Source organism: Chiloscyllium plagiosum, chromosome 44 (genome assembly GCF_004010195.1).
Source record: "Chiloscyllium plagiosum isolate BGI_BamShark_2017 chromosome 44, ASM401019v2, whole genome shotgun sequence".
NCBI classification, from domain to species: Eukaryota; Metazoa; Chordata; class Chondrichthyes; order Orectolobiformes; family Hemiscylliidae; genus Chiloscyllium; species Chiloscyllium plagiosum.
In genome coordinates, this window is record NC_057753.1 from 1,496,069 (window position 1) to 1,511,232 (window position 15,164).

A 15,164-nucleotide genomic window follows, 5' to 3' on the forward strand; every position below is an offset into this window, starting at 1 on the left:
ATTCAGGATGGGGAGTGGTTCAGATGGGAACTTGTGGGTGGTTGTGTTCTCATATCGACCAGCCTTGTATTTTGAGACAAAAAGTGCTCAGGACTTGGATGGTGCTGTCTTAGGATTTTTGGTAAATTCCTGCACTGCATCTTGTAGGTAGTATGTGCTATTGCTATTTGGTATTGGTGGTAGAGGGAGTGGATACTTGTGCATGTGGTGCTAATGAATTCAGCTGCTTTGTCCTGGATGGTGTCAGGTGTCTTGAGCATTATTGGAGCTGTACTTTTCCAGGCAAGTAGGGCATTTTCCACCGCACTCTGACCTGTGCCTTGTAGATGGTGGACATTCCCTGCCTACTTTCAAGTCATCAAAACATGTAGCACCGATATTGTCATTCTATTTGTTGAAGTTATTGATATGAATTGTAAGAAAATTGAGGTCCCAGTACTGATCCCTATGTCACTTCACTGCTGACCAACATGAAAATCATCCAGCTATGTCTACTCTCTGCTCCCTGTTATCTAATCAATCCTGTATTCAGGTTAATATCACGCTCTTCCTTAGAAGCTTTTTGTGTCATCACCTTTTAAAATGTCACTTAGAAATCTCACACAATTGGGAGGTACATTTTGCCCGTATTGATTCCTCAAGGATCACTAATAAATTTCTCAATTGCTATTTCCCTTAGTAAAACCTTAGACTCTGCTGCTTGCATTTTGATTTTCTAAGCGTCCTTCTCTAACTTCCTGAACAGATTCTAACAACCTCTCTGAAATACATATCAGGTTCAGAAGACCGTTGATTGCTGCTTGCTGTCTCTTGATTAGAGGAATTATATTTGTGATTTTCAAAATTGATGGGATCTTCACGGAATTGTGAATATTTTGGAAAATTAGGACTAGGGCATGTAGAATCTCCACAGCTACCATGTCTCAGATCTCAAGATGCAGGCTCTCAGGTTCTGGGTACATGTCAACCTTTAGTCCTAATCATGATCTCGGTATCCTTTCCTTGATGATTGTGATTCTTTCAACTTTCTCGCTCCCTTTCATGCCTTGATTTGCTGTTATGTTTGTGATGTTATTTATATACAATGCAGACACCTAAAAATATCTGCTCAACATTTCTGTCAATTCTTTAATACCCAATATTCATTCCCAAACTCATCCCGTAGAAGAATAATACACTTTTCATTTTAGAACACTAGCAGAACCTCGATTTTCATATTTCTAGCTAGTTTATCTCATACACCCACATCAATTATTTTTTAATTTGATTTAAATTTTTGTTAAATTCATTCTTATCTTCATACAGTTATAACTTTCTTTTAATTTTATGCGCTCTTAGTTTGGTACAGATGTGCAGCGTTCTCCTAGAAACTCTCTTTCACACTGGAAAGTAACTTTGCAGGATGTAATGAAATATCTTGGGGTGTGGCTCAGTAGTTAGCACCGTTGCCTCACAGCACCAGGGTCCCAGGTTCAATTCCAGCCTCGGGTGACTGTCTGTGTGGAGTTTGCACGTTCTCCCCGTGTCTGCGTGGGTTTCCTCCCATAGTCCAAAGATGTGCAGGCCAGGTGAATTGTTCATGCTAAATTGCCCAAAGTGTTAGGTGCATTAGGCAGAGGGAAATAGGTCTGGGTGGGTTACTCTTCGGAGGGTCGGTGTGGACTGGTTGGGCCGAAGGGCCTGTTTCCCCACTGTAGGGAACCTAATCTTCTTAAACATCTGACACTATGTCTCATTCAGTCACCCAGGAAATTCATTCCGCAGTTCAGTTTAATCACTTATGTCTTCATACCCTGGCCCTCGCCTTTATTTGACTTCCCAAATCTAGTCTTAGACTGACTTTTCTCTCCCTAAACATGAATGGGAAATTCCATCTTGCAGTGATGACTGTTACTGAGAGGCTGCTTCATTATGAAGACATTAAATCAGGTCACGCTTGGACAGAAAAATCCAATCACTGCATTTACTTGTGAACTTGCTGCATCTCAATGGGTGGGACAACTGAGTGAATTCCTTCCCACACGCAAAGCAGGTGCTGTGTGAGCATGCTGATGTGTCAGCAGAGTGACTAACACAGTGAGTCCCTCACACACTCTGGACAGGTTAATGGTGGTTTGTGATCATGCTGATGTGTCAGCAGACAGACTAACACAGTGAGTCCCTCACACACTCTGGACAGGTTAATGGTGGTTTGTGAGCATGCTGATGTGTCAGCAGAGTGGCTAACAGAGTGAATTCTTTGCCACACTCAGGGCAGGTGAAAGGCCCCTTCCCAGTTTGAACGTCCTGGTCTGATAGCAGCTTGGATGAATGAGTAAATTCCTTCCCACACTTGGAACATATGAACAGTCTCTCCCCAGCGTGAACCCGCTGGTGACTCAGCAGGGAGAATAACTCAGCGAATCCCTTCCCACACTCAGGACAGGCCAGTTGTTTCGGCTGAGTATGAATTTTCTGGTGTTTCAGCAATCTGGATCCCCGAGTGAATTCTTTCCCACACTTGGAGCAGGAGAATGTTTCCCCAGTGTGAGTTCGCTGGTGTACAGAGAGATGGGATGATCGCCTGAAACGACTCCCACAGTGAGAACATCTGAATGGCCTTTCATCAGTGTGAACACGTTGATGGGACAGCAGGTTCCCAGTACTTTTAAAGCACATCCCACAGTCTGGACATTTAAAAGGTCTCTCATCGGTGTGAACCCGCTGGTGTCTCAGTAGGTCAGATGACAAGGCAAATCTCTTCCCACAAACAGAGCAAAAGAATGGCTTCTCGCCAGTGTGAGTACGTCGGTGGGTTTCCAGCTGAGATGGATATCTGAATCCTACTTTGCAGTCCACACATTTCCATGGTTTGTCGCCAGTGAGCTTATCAACACTGTTTTCTCCATCCATACTCAAGATTCTTATCAGGCTATGGTAAATTCAGCAACTTTGTCAGCTCTGATGTGACGTTTGCGTTGTAAATCCTCCATCTTAAATGTTCTGTGAAATTGAATTAAAGCATAAAAAAGAAACTGAAAGAGAACTCTTGAGAGAAAACAGGCAGGTTGTGCAATTAACTGAATGAATGTAGTAACTTGTGGGGCAGTACATTGAACTCTCCTGAAGTGTTGAGACATCCAAAACTTTGCTGCTTATGGACTATCACCAAGTCTTGTTCACCCAGCACCCTGTGCACAATGATCGACAAAGGTGATTAATAAGTACCAAAACTTAAAATTGCTCATCCCAGCTTTCCTTCATAGTTGTCATCATCCTATCTCTAATCTCTGTACTGGAGTATCTTTGTGCTCATCAAGTTTAGGCCATTTCAGCATTCCCAGTTTTAATTGCAACTTACTTGGTGGCTTTTCCAGGCCTCAAGCCCTGGAATTTCCTTCCTAAACCTCTCCAACTCTAACTCAAATTTCTCTTAAGATATTTATTAATGTTACCTCTCAGATTAAGCTTTTAGTCACTTGCTCTAACATCTCCTAATGTGGCTCAGTATTAAGTTCTGCTGTCTAACGTTTGTGTGAAATTCCTTGGATTGTTTTATTATTTGAAAAGCACTGTACAAGAACAAATCATTGTTGCTGACTTGGACATACAATAATGATTCTTCATCATTACTGAGAAAGTAGCTGGTAAATCTTTTACATGCAGCATTGTGGGAACACCTTCACCACACAGACTGTAATAGTTGAATAAAGATCAACTTCCCAGAGCCAACTGGGAACTGAAAATATCTTCCATCTTGCTTGTGATGTACAAATGCAAAGAATAACCTTTAAAATGGATTCAAAACATTTATAAGAAATATCTGGCTGAGTCAAGCACTCACTGATCACAAGAAAGCTACAAAACAGAGATCTATGTTTATGGGTAAGAAGGTGTGAGGAAGAAATTTTATGAGTGCTAATATCTTTGAACTTACGTTCAAAAGCCGATAAGACTCAGGTTGACTGATCCTGGCAGCATTCGATGTGATGCCTGTTTGAAATTTCCTGCCCTCAAAAATCCTCTTTCAATATTCTGTGAAAGTAAATTGCAAAGTTATCACTGTCAGTCCAGGATAAGAAATGTGAAGAGCCAAACACTTCAATCATTGAATCCCTTTAGTGCAGTTGAGGCCATTTGGTCCATTGAGTTTGCACCGACTCTCCAAAGCTCATCTCACCCAATCCCCGTAATCCAAAATTCACCGTGGCTAATCCACCTAGCCTACACATCTGTGGACTGTTGAAAGAAACTGGTGCATCCAGAGGTAACTCATGCAGACATGGGTAGAACATATGAATTCCACACAGACAGTCCCAGGTGCTATGAGGGAGCACTTCTCCTAGTTTGCTGTGTGCAAATCGTACCAGCCTCAACCCCTGTAAAATGGCACTCCAACATGTATTCCAGTAGGAATTCACAATAATCCCTCCTCCCGACGCAGGATGGCCCCACGTGTTGCCAGCTGCACGCTATCCTCTTTGCAGGAATCACCTGTATTCAGCATTGTGAATCTCTGTGCTGGACCTTCATGCGGCTGAATAAAGCCTTTGGACTCGTGGTGCAGGACGAACCATGAGGTAGCAGGAAAGCAGAACTTGCTTCCTTTTGTGCAACCCCGCACCGCCTTCCCAATCAGACATTGGGCCAATGCATCTTAATGGACCAAGTTGTCAATCCATTCTGAACAATGGGCAGCAAACCCCGCCCACTATTGCCCCAGAGCACGAGCGGCCGCACATGCGCCCTGCTGCCCAGCTCCCCCACCCCACAGAGAAGGCTGACGTCACCACGCGGTATAAAATTAGGAGCTGGGACCCAGTTCCCTGCAAACGGCGAGACCGTTTCAGATTTGTAATTCACGGAAGACGCTGACGAAGTCTCTTTCCCCTCCCCCCCGTTCGCTTCCTCCGTCCCGTCTGAACCTCACCCTTTACGGAACCGACACAAACAGTCCTCCCTCCGCAGGACCCCATTCCGCGCATGCTCTATACGCTGCACGGCACTACGCCTGCGTCTCGCTCTGTTTTGTGACCAGGTTACATTCACCGCCGCACTGCATGCTGGGTTAACAGCACGCCATTTAATATCCCTGAAGAAGGGCTTATGCCCGAAACGTCGATTCTCCTGTTCCTCGGATGCTGCCTGACCTGCTGCGCTTTTCCAGCAACATATTTTCAGCGCCATTTAATATGCCAATCTAGGTCTCGACTATTTTTTCAGTTTTAAGTTCTTCCAAATTATGGATTGAAGTTTAAGTTTTTAAATCTTCAATTTTAAATGTTCTAGACGCTAAATAAAAAAGTTCAGAAGCGGCGTTTATAGTGATAATCATTTGAGGCAGAGACTGATGCAATAATACACGCAGCATCTTATGTGTTAAGGATCATTGATGTAAGTCGTAGAGTTATACAGCGCGGATACTGCACATTTGAATAAAAAGTATGGATGTCAAATATAGGAGAAATGGTTAGTAGATTTGTAGATGACACCAGAAGTGGTTAGTGTGGTGCACTGTTCAGAAGGTCATCTCAGAGTAGAATGTGACCTCGACCAAGGAGTGTCAGATGGAATTTAGTTTAGATAAATGGGAGATGTTGCATTTTGGTAAGGCAAATCAGGGCAGGATTTATATATTTAATGCCATGATCCTGGGGAGTGTTGCTGAACAAAGATGTTAGGTGCAGGTTTATGGTTCCTTGAAGGTAGACAGGTCACAGGTAGACAGCTAGTGAAGAAGGTTTAGTACAATTGCCTTTAATAGTCAGTGCATAGAGAACAGGAGTTAGGCTGCCATGGTGTGGCTGTACAGGACATTGGCTGGGTCACTTTTGGAATACTGTATTCAGTTCTGGTCTCCCTCCACAGGAAGGTCTCCTTCCTGTCAGCATAATAGAGGGCCAAAGGACCTGTACTGCACTGCAATGTTCTATGAAGGGTATTGTTAAAATTGAAAGAGTGTAGAAAAGATTAAAAGGATATTACTGGGTTTGGAAGGTTTGAGCTAGAGGGAGAGGCTGAACAAGCTGGGGCTATTTTCTCTGAAGTGTCAGAGGTTGAGGGGTGATCTTGTAGAGGTTTGTAAAATCATGAGAGGAGAAGTGGATATGTGAATAGCCAATGTCTTTTTTCCAGGGTAGGAGTGCCCAAACTAGGGCATAGATGAGAGACAAACATTTACAAAGACCTAAGGGGCAACATTTTCATCTTGAGGGTTGTATGTGAATGGAATGAGCTGCCAGATGAAGTGGTACAGGCTGGCACAATTTGTTTAAAAGACATCTGCATGGGCTTATGAATAGGAATAGCATAGATGGATTTGGGTCAAATGCTGGGAAATGGGGCGAGATTAATTTTGAATATCTGGTCAGCATGGAAGAATTTGACTGAAGGATCTGTCACCACGCTGTATCACTCTCTAAATTACAAAAAGCAGTGAACCCAGCACTGATCCTTACATCACACAGACGGACACAGGCTTCCAGTCTGAAAAACAACCTTCAACATCACCCTCTGTAGCCTATCCCCAGGGCCATTTTGTATCCAAAGGCTTGCTCTCCCTGAATACCATGTGGTCTAACCTTGCTAGCCAGTCTACCAAGTGAAACCTTGTCAAATGCTTTGCTGATGCCCATACAGACAATACATTGCTCGGCATTCACCATTATTCTTTGTCACTTCAAAAATTTCAATCAAGTTAATGAGACACGATTTTCGATGCCCAAAGATATGTTGGCTATCCCTAAACATTCCTTACCTTTTCAAATGGGTGTACAGACCCAGTGCCTCAGAATTTGCTCCAGAAATGTTCTCTCCACTGACTTCAGGCTCATCGGTCTATTGTTACCTGGCTTTTCCTTACCACCTTTCTTGAAGCATGGCCATTGGCCAGTCCTCCAGCATCTCATCAGTGACTAATGTTGATACAAATATCTCAACAACAGGCCAAGCAACCACTTTCCTAGATTCTTGAAGAGTTCTAGAATGCACCTAACCAGGTCCAGAGGATTTATCCACCTATAAGCATTTCAAGATATCCAAACCTCCTCCACTTTGTTTTGGACACTTCTCATTATAAAATTAGAAAACACCCATGCCATCTGTTGCATCTGTCCAGTTGTCCAAATTACCATGTTATTTGATTTATTTCCCTGACTTTCTTTTCATAGCGTTGCACATTTTTCATGTTCAAATAAACATGCGATTCCCTTTTGGATTCCTCAAGTAAATCTGCCTGCACCAGATTCCTGGGTTGTGCTTTCTAGATCCCGACCATGTGCTCTGTCTGAAAAAGTGTTTTTGACTTGTGTACGTTTAGCCTGTTTTACTAATTACTTTCATCTTGCCCTCTAATATCCAATCCATTCATGAGAAGAAACATTTTCCCCTTATTTATTCTATCCAAACTCCTAGGAGTTTGAATGTTGTACTCAGATCTCCTCTTGACTTCTCTCCTCCAGGAAAACAGCCCTAACTTCTCTAATCTATCTTCATGTTTCAAATTCTTCATCCATGGAACTATTATTTTAATCTTCTTCTCTCCAATGCTTTCAGTTTCTTCCTAAAATGTGGCACCACAAACATACGCAATATTCTACCTGAAGTCAGATTGGTGATTCTTTTCAGTTCAACATCATCTGCTTGCTGTCACACTCTTATAGCATTTATTAATACATCTTAGGACATTGCAAGCTTGATTGAAAGCTTTCACACTTTCACTGATTAAATATAGTCACTCTGGTCCTGCACCTCCTTTACATTTAAATCCTATAATCTGTATTTTCTTTGCATGCTCATTGAACGAAAACATATCAGCACACACCTCCCGTATGCACACCCACCGACTAATTTTTTTAAGTTCCTTTGAAATTCTATAGCATTCAAACCATATCTTACCAACAACCACTATTGTCTATCTCTATCAGTTTCAGAATTCAGTAAGATATCTTGTCATTTCCAGCATGGAATTTGAAAGCAGATTCGTAGAACTTCTGTCTACTTTTAGCTAAAGCCTGTTACGTACCTTCTTGCAGGGCATAGAGTCATAGAGATGCTCCTGAACAATATATTATCCTAGTTCCACTTTCTTCAGCTTTAAAGTAATGATTGAAATACTCACTTCTACAATTTAAAATAAAATGCACACAGCTAGAGGGACTGGTATAGAATAATATGCAGTGTGCACATATGTGCAACTAGTATATTGGAGAATCAGGATGATTAGATCTCACCGTACGTTACACTGCCATCTGTAAGCTTATCACTTTGGAATGCCTTATATTCCTTCTCTTTGATTTATAGGTAGGTTGGATTTGTGATCAGGCTATGTTACAACAAGCAGTCTGGTACCAGGAAGAGCAGAGGGAGCTTGGAACAAGGCCAGGCAGAAGCTGTAAGAGAATAAGACAGTCAATAAAATTTTATCAAGAATTGCAATGGGAAGAACACCAAAGTAGAAAGTTACGTTCAACTTAAGGGCCTGTGCCCGAAACGTCGAATCTCCTGTTCCCTGGATGCTGCCTGACCTGCTGTGCTGTTCCAGCAATAAAGTTTCAACTTTGATCTCCAGCATCTGCAGACCTCACTTTCTCCTTATAAATTCTGAACAAGTACTGAAGAAGGGTCACTAGACCTGAAATGTTAACTGCTTTCTTTCCATCGATGCTGCCAGACCTACTGAGCCTTTTTCACCAAATTCTGATTTTGTATGAGACCGTAAGATGCAGGAATAATAATTCATCCCATCAACTGTATTCTCCAATTTCTCCATGGCTGATCTGATGACACTCAACTCCACTTTCCTGTCTCATCCCCATAACTCTTGATTTGCTTAATTATTTTTAAAAAAAACTAGTTATCTCAGTGTTGAATGTACTTATCGACAGATCCCCCAACAGCCCTTTATAACACAGAAGTATCACTCCTGAGAGAAAAAAAAGACAGCATGTAAACAAACTTGTCCATGCTGACCAAATTGTCCATCCACTCCAACCCCCTTTCCCTGCAGCTGGCCCATGTCCTTCTAATCCTTTCCTATCTGTGCTTTTGTGCAAATGCCTTTTAAAATGTTGTTAATGTACCCACCTCCACCATTTCCATTGGCAGCTCATTCCATATGCGTACCACCCTCTGTGTAAAAAAAGTTGACCTTCAGGTTTCCTTTTATCGTTTCTCCTCTAGCCTTAAACTGATGGCCTCTCGTCCTCTAGATTCCCCAACACTAAGAAAACCATTGAGTGCCTTTACCCTATCCTTGCCTCCCATGATTTTATACATTTCTATAAGATCCCCTCAGTCTCCTACACAGAATAAAAACGTCCTAGCTTGTCCAACCTCTCCCTATAACTGACTGTTGAGCCCAGGTAACATCCCTATAAAATTTCTTCTGCACTCTTTCCAGTTTAATAACATCCTTCCTATCGCAAGGTGACCAAAAGTGAACACAATACTCCAACTGCGGCCTCATCAACGTCCTGTACAATTGCAGCATAACTTCCCCAACTTCTGTATTCAATGCCCTGACTGATGAAGGCCAGTGTGCCAAAAGTCTTCTTCACTGCCCTGTCTACCTGTGTCTCCACTTTCAGAGAACTGTGCACCTGAACTCCAAGGTCCCTTTCTCCACTGCAATCGTTAAGGTCCTACATTTCACCATGCACTCCTACCTTGATTTGACTATCCAAAATGCCAGGTCTCACAGCGGGCAGCATGGTGGTACAATGGTTAGCGCTGCTGCCTCACAGCGCCAGAGACCCGGGTTCAATTCCCACTTCAGCCAACTGGCTGTGTGGAGTTTGCACATTTCCCGTGTCTGTGTGGGTTTGCTCTGGTTTCCTCCCACAGTCCAAAAATGTGCAAGTTAGGTGAATTGGTCATGCTAAATTGCCCATAGCGTTAGGTGCATTAGTCAGAGGGAAATGGGTCTGTGTGGGTTGGTCTTCGGAAGGTTGGTGTGGACTTGTTGGGCCGAAGGGCCTGTTTCCACACTAAGTAATCCAAATCATATCATCTAAGTAAACTCCATTTGCCATATTTTGGCCTACTTCCCCAACTGCAATTTTCAATAACCTTCCTCGCTGATCACGATACCACTTATTTTAGTGTGTTCGGTAAACTTACAAATCATTGATATAGATAACAAACAGCAATGGGGCAAATAGTAAACCCTGAGACACTCCACTAGTCACAGGTCTCCTCTGCTTCTGACCATCAATCTAATTGTATATCTAGTTTGCCAGCTCCCCCGATTTCATGTGACCTAATCTTCCAGAGAAGCGTACCATTTGGCACCTTATCAACACCCTTACTAAAATCTACCATCTTGCCTTCATTAACCTTCCTTGCTATTTCAAAGAACTCTAATAAATTTGTGAGGAATGGTCTCCCATGCACAAAGCCATGTTAAGTACTCCTAATCAAACCCCATCTTTCTAAATGCATGAAGAGCTTATCAGTTGCACTGATAGCTGAAATCTCCTCCAACCGAAAGCACAGACAAGCCTTCATCATTCCACATTTAGATGCTCATGTTATTCAGGCCCTGATGCCTCTCTCAGATTTTGATTTAATGTTTGAATTGAGTTTCCTGTCTCTCAGTGCTTTGCATTCACTGCCCTAAACGTTTACAAAACCCATTGCTATCACCAGGGACAAACATTTCTCTTGGTTTAAGTTTGCTGACTATAAATCCTGCCACCTAACCATCTCAGAAAGGAAGATAATTTGCACTCTTCTCCACCTCACTCCACATTATGTGCATGTGCCCTATAAAGATGGTGGCAATAACCCATGCCTGACCAAAAGAAAAAAAAATCATCTATTCTGGACTATTTGCTTCACGAGCGGTATCAGTAGATTCAGATTCAGAATCTGCAGTTACTCTGGGTCTTAATGAAGTTTCCCTGAGCTATTTGCAGACTTCCTGCCCATTCAGTTTCTCACTCAAACGTTTCAGCAAATGTGACAATAAAGCTAATTCTAATTTTAATTCTAATTCATCAGTAAGCTTACATGGTGAGGAAGGACAGCGACACAGCTGTGAGTATATAGTTCAGGGAATTTGGTGGCAATGTGGCATTCGATGCAGACGGGAAGAGGTACAATTTGCTTGCTTTTTTATGCTCATATCTTTGTAAGGTTTTCTGAACAACATAAATTGAAACCCAGGATCAGGGTTCCAGCAAAAGAAAATGGAGTGACATGAAAGCATAATTTCATTGTTTGTTGATAGCTACTAATTTGATTATATGGTACAGGTTACTTTCAGATTGAAGGTAAGTAGGGGAAATATTTGTGGAGGGGTACAACATTCCTGAAAACCAATGTAAGGACTAAATAATTAAAAGAGAGATGCAAGGCCAAGAAACATGTTGTACCTACATGGTATGGGAACTGGAACTCCATTCTGGTTCATAGTGACCAAGTCTTGGAAGCCAGTCAAAACTGCAAATACTATAAATCTGAAACAAACACACAAATAGCTGGAAAATCTCAGAAGATCTGGCAGCAGCTGTGGAGAGAGACCAGAGCTTATATTTCCGATCGAATGATCCTTACCCAGAACTGATAGTTCTGATTTCTCTCCACAGCTGCTGGCAGGCCTGCTTAGATTCTGTAGCAAGTCTTGGTGCTCGAGAGTCGATGAGCCGGAGTCTGAGCTCCGAATACTGCGACACACTAGAGGTAGAGTGTTACCTGCATGCTGAGTTTCAGGAGGTAGTCATACTGCCTAGATTAACTAACTCGATTCAGTCAGGGACAGGAGGGTGTGGGTATGAGCGAGGCATGAATATAGTGATGTTCATGTCAGTTGTGGCCTCAGAATCATGGAGTTGTACAGCACAGAAACCGACCCTACTGTCCAACTCGTCCATGCAATATCCTAAATTAGTCTAGTCCCACTTGCTAGTATATTGCCCATAACCATCTCAACACTTCGTTTTCATGTAAGATGCCTTTAAGTATTGTAATTGTACCAGTCTCCACCACTTCCTCTTGTAGGTCATTCGCCTCTTCCCATTTCCTGGGAAAAAGCCCTTGGCTATTTGCCCTATCCATGCCCTTCATACTTCAGGGGAAAAAAAAAACACCCCTTCCTATTCCACATCCCCCTGTAAACCAAATGCTCCATCCCTGGCAACATCCTTGTAAATCTTATCTGCACCCTTTCAAGTTGATCAACATATTGTCTATTGCACGGAGATTTGAAAGCAGTATTCCAAAAGTGGCCTTGTCGAACAGCTGAGCAGAATCAAAGAGCTGAATGGCATATTCCAGACTCTTATTCAGATGTTCATGTGCATGGTCATATTGAAGCTTTCCACTCAGATGTAAGCATGAACAGTAGACCTATAAGTAAAAGGTTATACTTTGGACTGAATTCAGTGTGGCCTTTGAGTAACACTTGAGAAAAAAACTTTAGCATATGGCTGCTTATGAGGAGAATCAGCGCCACCAACAGAGCCAGAGATTAAGTGGGAAAAACAATTGACTTCAACTTATTTCAAAGGGAGAGAAATGAAAAATGAAGAACTGGAGAAACTGGAGATGAATGGGGAGGATGTGGTTTAGGACACAGTCCCCAAATAAATCCTCCCTTGGCCGGTGTTTGTAGCTGGGATCACTGCAGGTTTGCAGCTGCCATCCTTGGGCTTCACAATGCATGCCCAATTGTCTCGGTTACTTATTTATTGCTTCTTGTCGTCATCATAATTCACAAAGAAACACTTACAAGCTTTTGGAAATCCTGGAATGATGCCTTGTTAATCAAGGCCAAAGTGGTTAATGTATATCAGCAAAACCTGTGGAATTCCTGAAATAGCCCTCCTCCAGTCCAAACATAACTGTTAATGACGACTACGTTATGTCATTCAATCAGGTCAAACATTTCACGTCAATGTTGCGACTGTCACTTTTATTTCATTAACTCCATGATTTTCTCACCAGACTGTTATGGAACAATTTATTAAATCATTTTCTCCATGTTCATTGTATCAATACTATTACCAACATTCTAAGACCTCAACCAAAAATAAAAAGGCCACAGAAAATCTTGGGAGGTGATTTTCTCTCAATAAATCTGTGCAAGCTTTCCTGAATGAACAAACAATTGTCAGAATGCCTGTTAACTGTTTACCAAATTGCTATTTTTAAACCATTTCCTCCTGCTGAGGTTAAACTAACCAGCATCAGATGCTGCTGTTAATCTTTCTCTGATGGTGAGTGAAGATTTGATATTATTTGTCAGGAACTATGATGTACATTAGTGAAGTGATTAAGTCACAACGACTGTACAATTTAAAGGACCTCTGATAAAGAACTTGATAATTAAATTTCACAAGATATAAGTGACCAATCACAAATGGAGATTTATAAGTGAATTACTAATGCAGACCAGTCAGTTCTATTGGGTATTTCATAGAATCCCTACAGTGTGGAAACAGGCCAGTTGGCCCAACAAGTACACAACAACCCAAACTCATTCCCTTCCCCTACATGTCCCCTGCCTAATGCACCTAACCAACACATCCCTGCACACTATTGGCAATTCAGCATGGTCAATTCACCTAGTCTGCACATCTTTTGATGGTAGGAGGAAACGGGAGTATCTGGAGGAAACCCATGCAGAGAATGTACAAAGTCCACACACAATTGCCTGAGTTTGGATTTGAACCAGGGTTTATCATTGAAATTAGCATCAATCAACATTCAAGGAAAAGAGTTTCAGTACTCCACTACTACTGATTTCTAGCATCTCTTGTGAAGGGCCTGGCACTAATTCTCAGATTATATTCCCAGTTCCAGAATCTCCCATTAATGTAAATAGTTTACCTTTATTAACAGTGAAAAACAGGTTAAAATCTTAAATACCTTGATTGGATCACCCCATAACATTACAAATTGTAGGGAATAAATGCCTAAATTGTCTAACCTGTTCTCATACCTGCACTTCAGGGGTTAAGTTATTATTCTTGCAAACCTGCATGGAGCACCATCCAGGGCCAAAACATCCTCCCGAGAGTGTGGTGCCCAGACTGGTTTCCAGCATTCTAAGTAGGATCTAATCAAGATTTTGTATAACTGCTGCATAACATTTGCATCATCCCTTTCCTGCAGCCCATTGGATATGAAAGCCAGCATTCTATTAGCCTTCTTGACAATTTTCTGCACGTATTGATGGCATTTTAAAGAGCCATGCACCAGAACCCCCAAATCACTTTGGACATCCATTGAATTTAATATTTTGCCTTCTATAAAATATTCAGATCTGCGCAGAAATTAGGAATAAATGCTTTATAAAAAGAAAAGTAATCACTCTGAACACAGGTTCCCTGAAAGGGCGAGGTCATAGGAAATCTATCACATGACATTCATTATATCTCAAGTGATGGACATTATGTGATGCTTTGAGATTAAATTAAATTAAATCTTCATTAAACAAAACAGTTCAGTATTAAGTTATCCAGTTAAGACAGCATTCAGTACATTCTTACATTACATTTCCCTCCAGCTAGTAGCTTCTCCATTCTAGTGGCCCTGGGCTACAGATTTCACCACCATATGCACGTTCATTACCGACGTTTTGCTGGTTCCCATTTCCAATTTGAGGGGTATGAGAATACTCTCTTCTCTGAGCAACCCCACTCCAGCTTTACAACCTTCCCACCTTTTGCAGCCCAAGTTCCCTCCTCTGTAACTCCTGTCTCGCATTGCATTCACCTTTCCAACGTTGTGGTTTGCGAACTTCCGGGCCTGCCGGCCTCTGTTTCACCTTGCAGCCCATAGGCAGTGCAATGTTCCTCCTGCAACATGTATGAGGTGAGGGATGCCATCGACGTCCCTGCCGATTACACTTGCAGGAAGTGCACCCATCTCCAGCTCCTCCAAGACCGTGTTAGGGAACTGGAGCTGGAGTTGGATGAACTTCGGATCATTCGGGAGGCAGAGGGGGTCATAGATCAGAGTTATAGGGAAGTAGTAACTCCAAAGATGGCAGATAGATGGGTGACAGTGAGGGGGACTGGGAGGAAGCAGCCAGTGCAGGGACCCCCTGCGGCCGTTCCCCTCAAGAACAAGTATACCGTTTTGGATACTTGTGGGGGGGATGACTTACCAGGGGTAAGTAACGGGGCACAGGTCTCTGGCACGGAGCCTGTCCCCGTTACTCAGAAAGGAAGGGTGAAGAA

At 42.4% G+C, this 15,164-nt stretch overlaps 1 protein-coding gene and 1 long non-coding RNA gene across 4 annotated transcripts in view; both read right to left on the reverse strand.

Moving 5' to 3' along the window:
• The window catches only part of LOC122543461, a 66,306-nt gene extending 61,218 nt beyond the window's left edge, over positions 1-5,088 (reverse strand). For all 3 annotated transcript variants that reach the window (XR_006310035.1, XR_006310033.1, XR_006310034.1), the window contains exons 1-2: positions 4,910-5,088; positions 3,917-4,014 (exon numbers count right to left, since the gene is read on the reverse strand). This is a non-coding gene — a long non-coding RNA (uncharacterized LOC122543461). The remainder of the gene's footprint in view (positions 1-3,916; positions 4,015-4,909) is intronic.
• On the reverse strand, positions 1,635-3,751 carry LOC122543459 (gastrula zinc finger protein XlCGF49.1-like). Its single transcript, XM_043682170.1, has one exon. The coding sequence runs from the start codon at positions 2,890-2,892 to the stop codon at positions 2,146-2,148; it is 747 nt and encodes a 248-aa protein (XP_043538105.1). The 5' UTR covers positions 2,893-3,751; the 3' UTR covers positions 1,635-2,145.
• Positions 5,089-15,164: the final 10,076 nt, after the last annotated feature.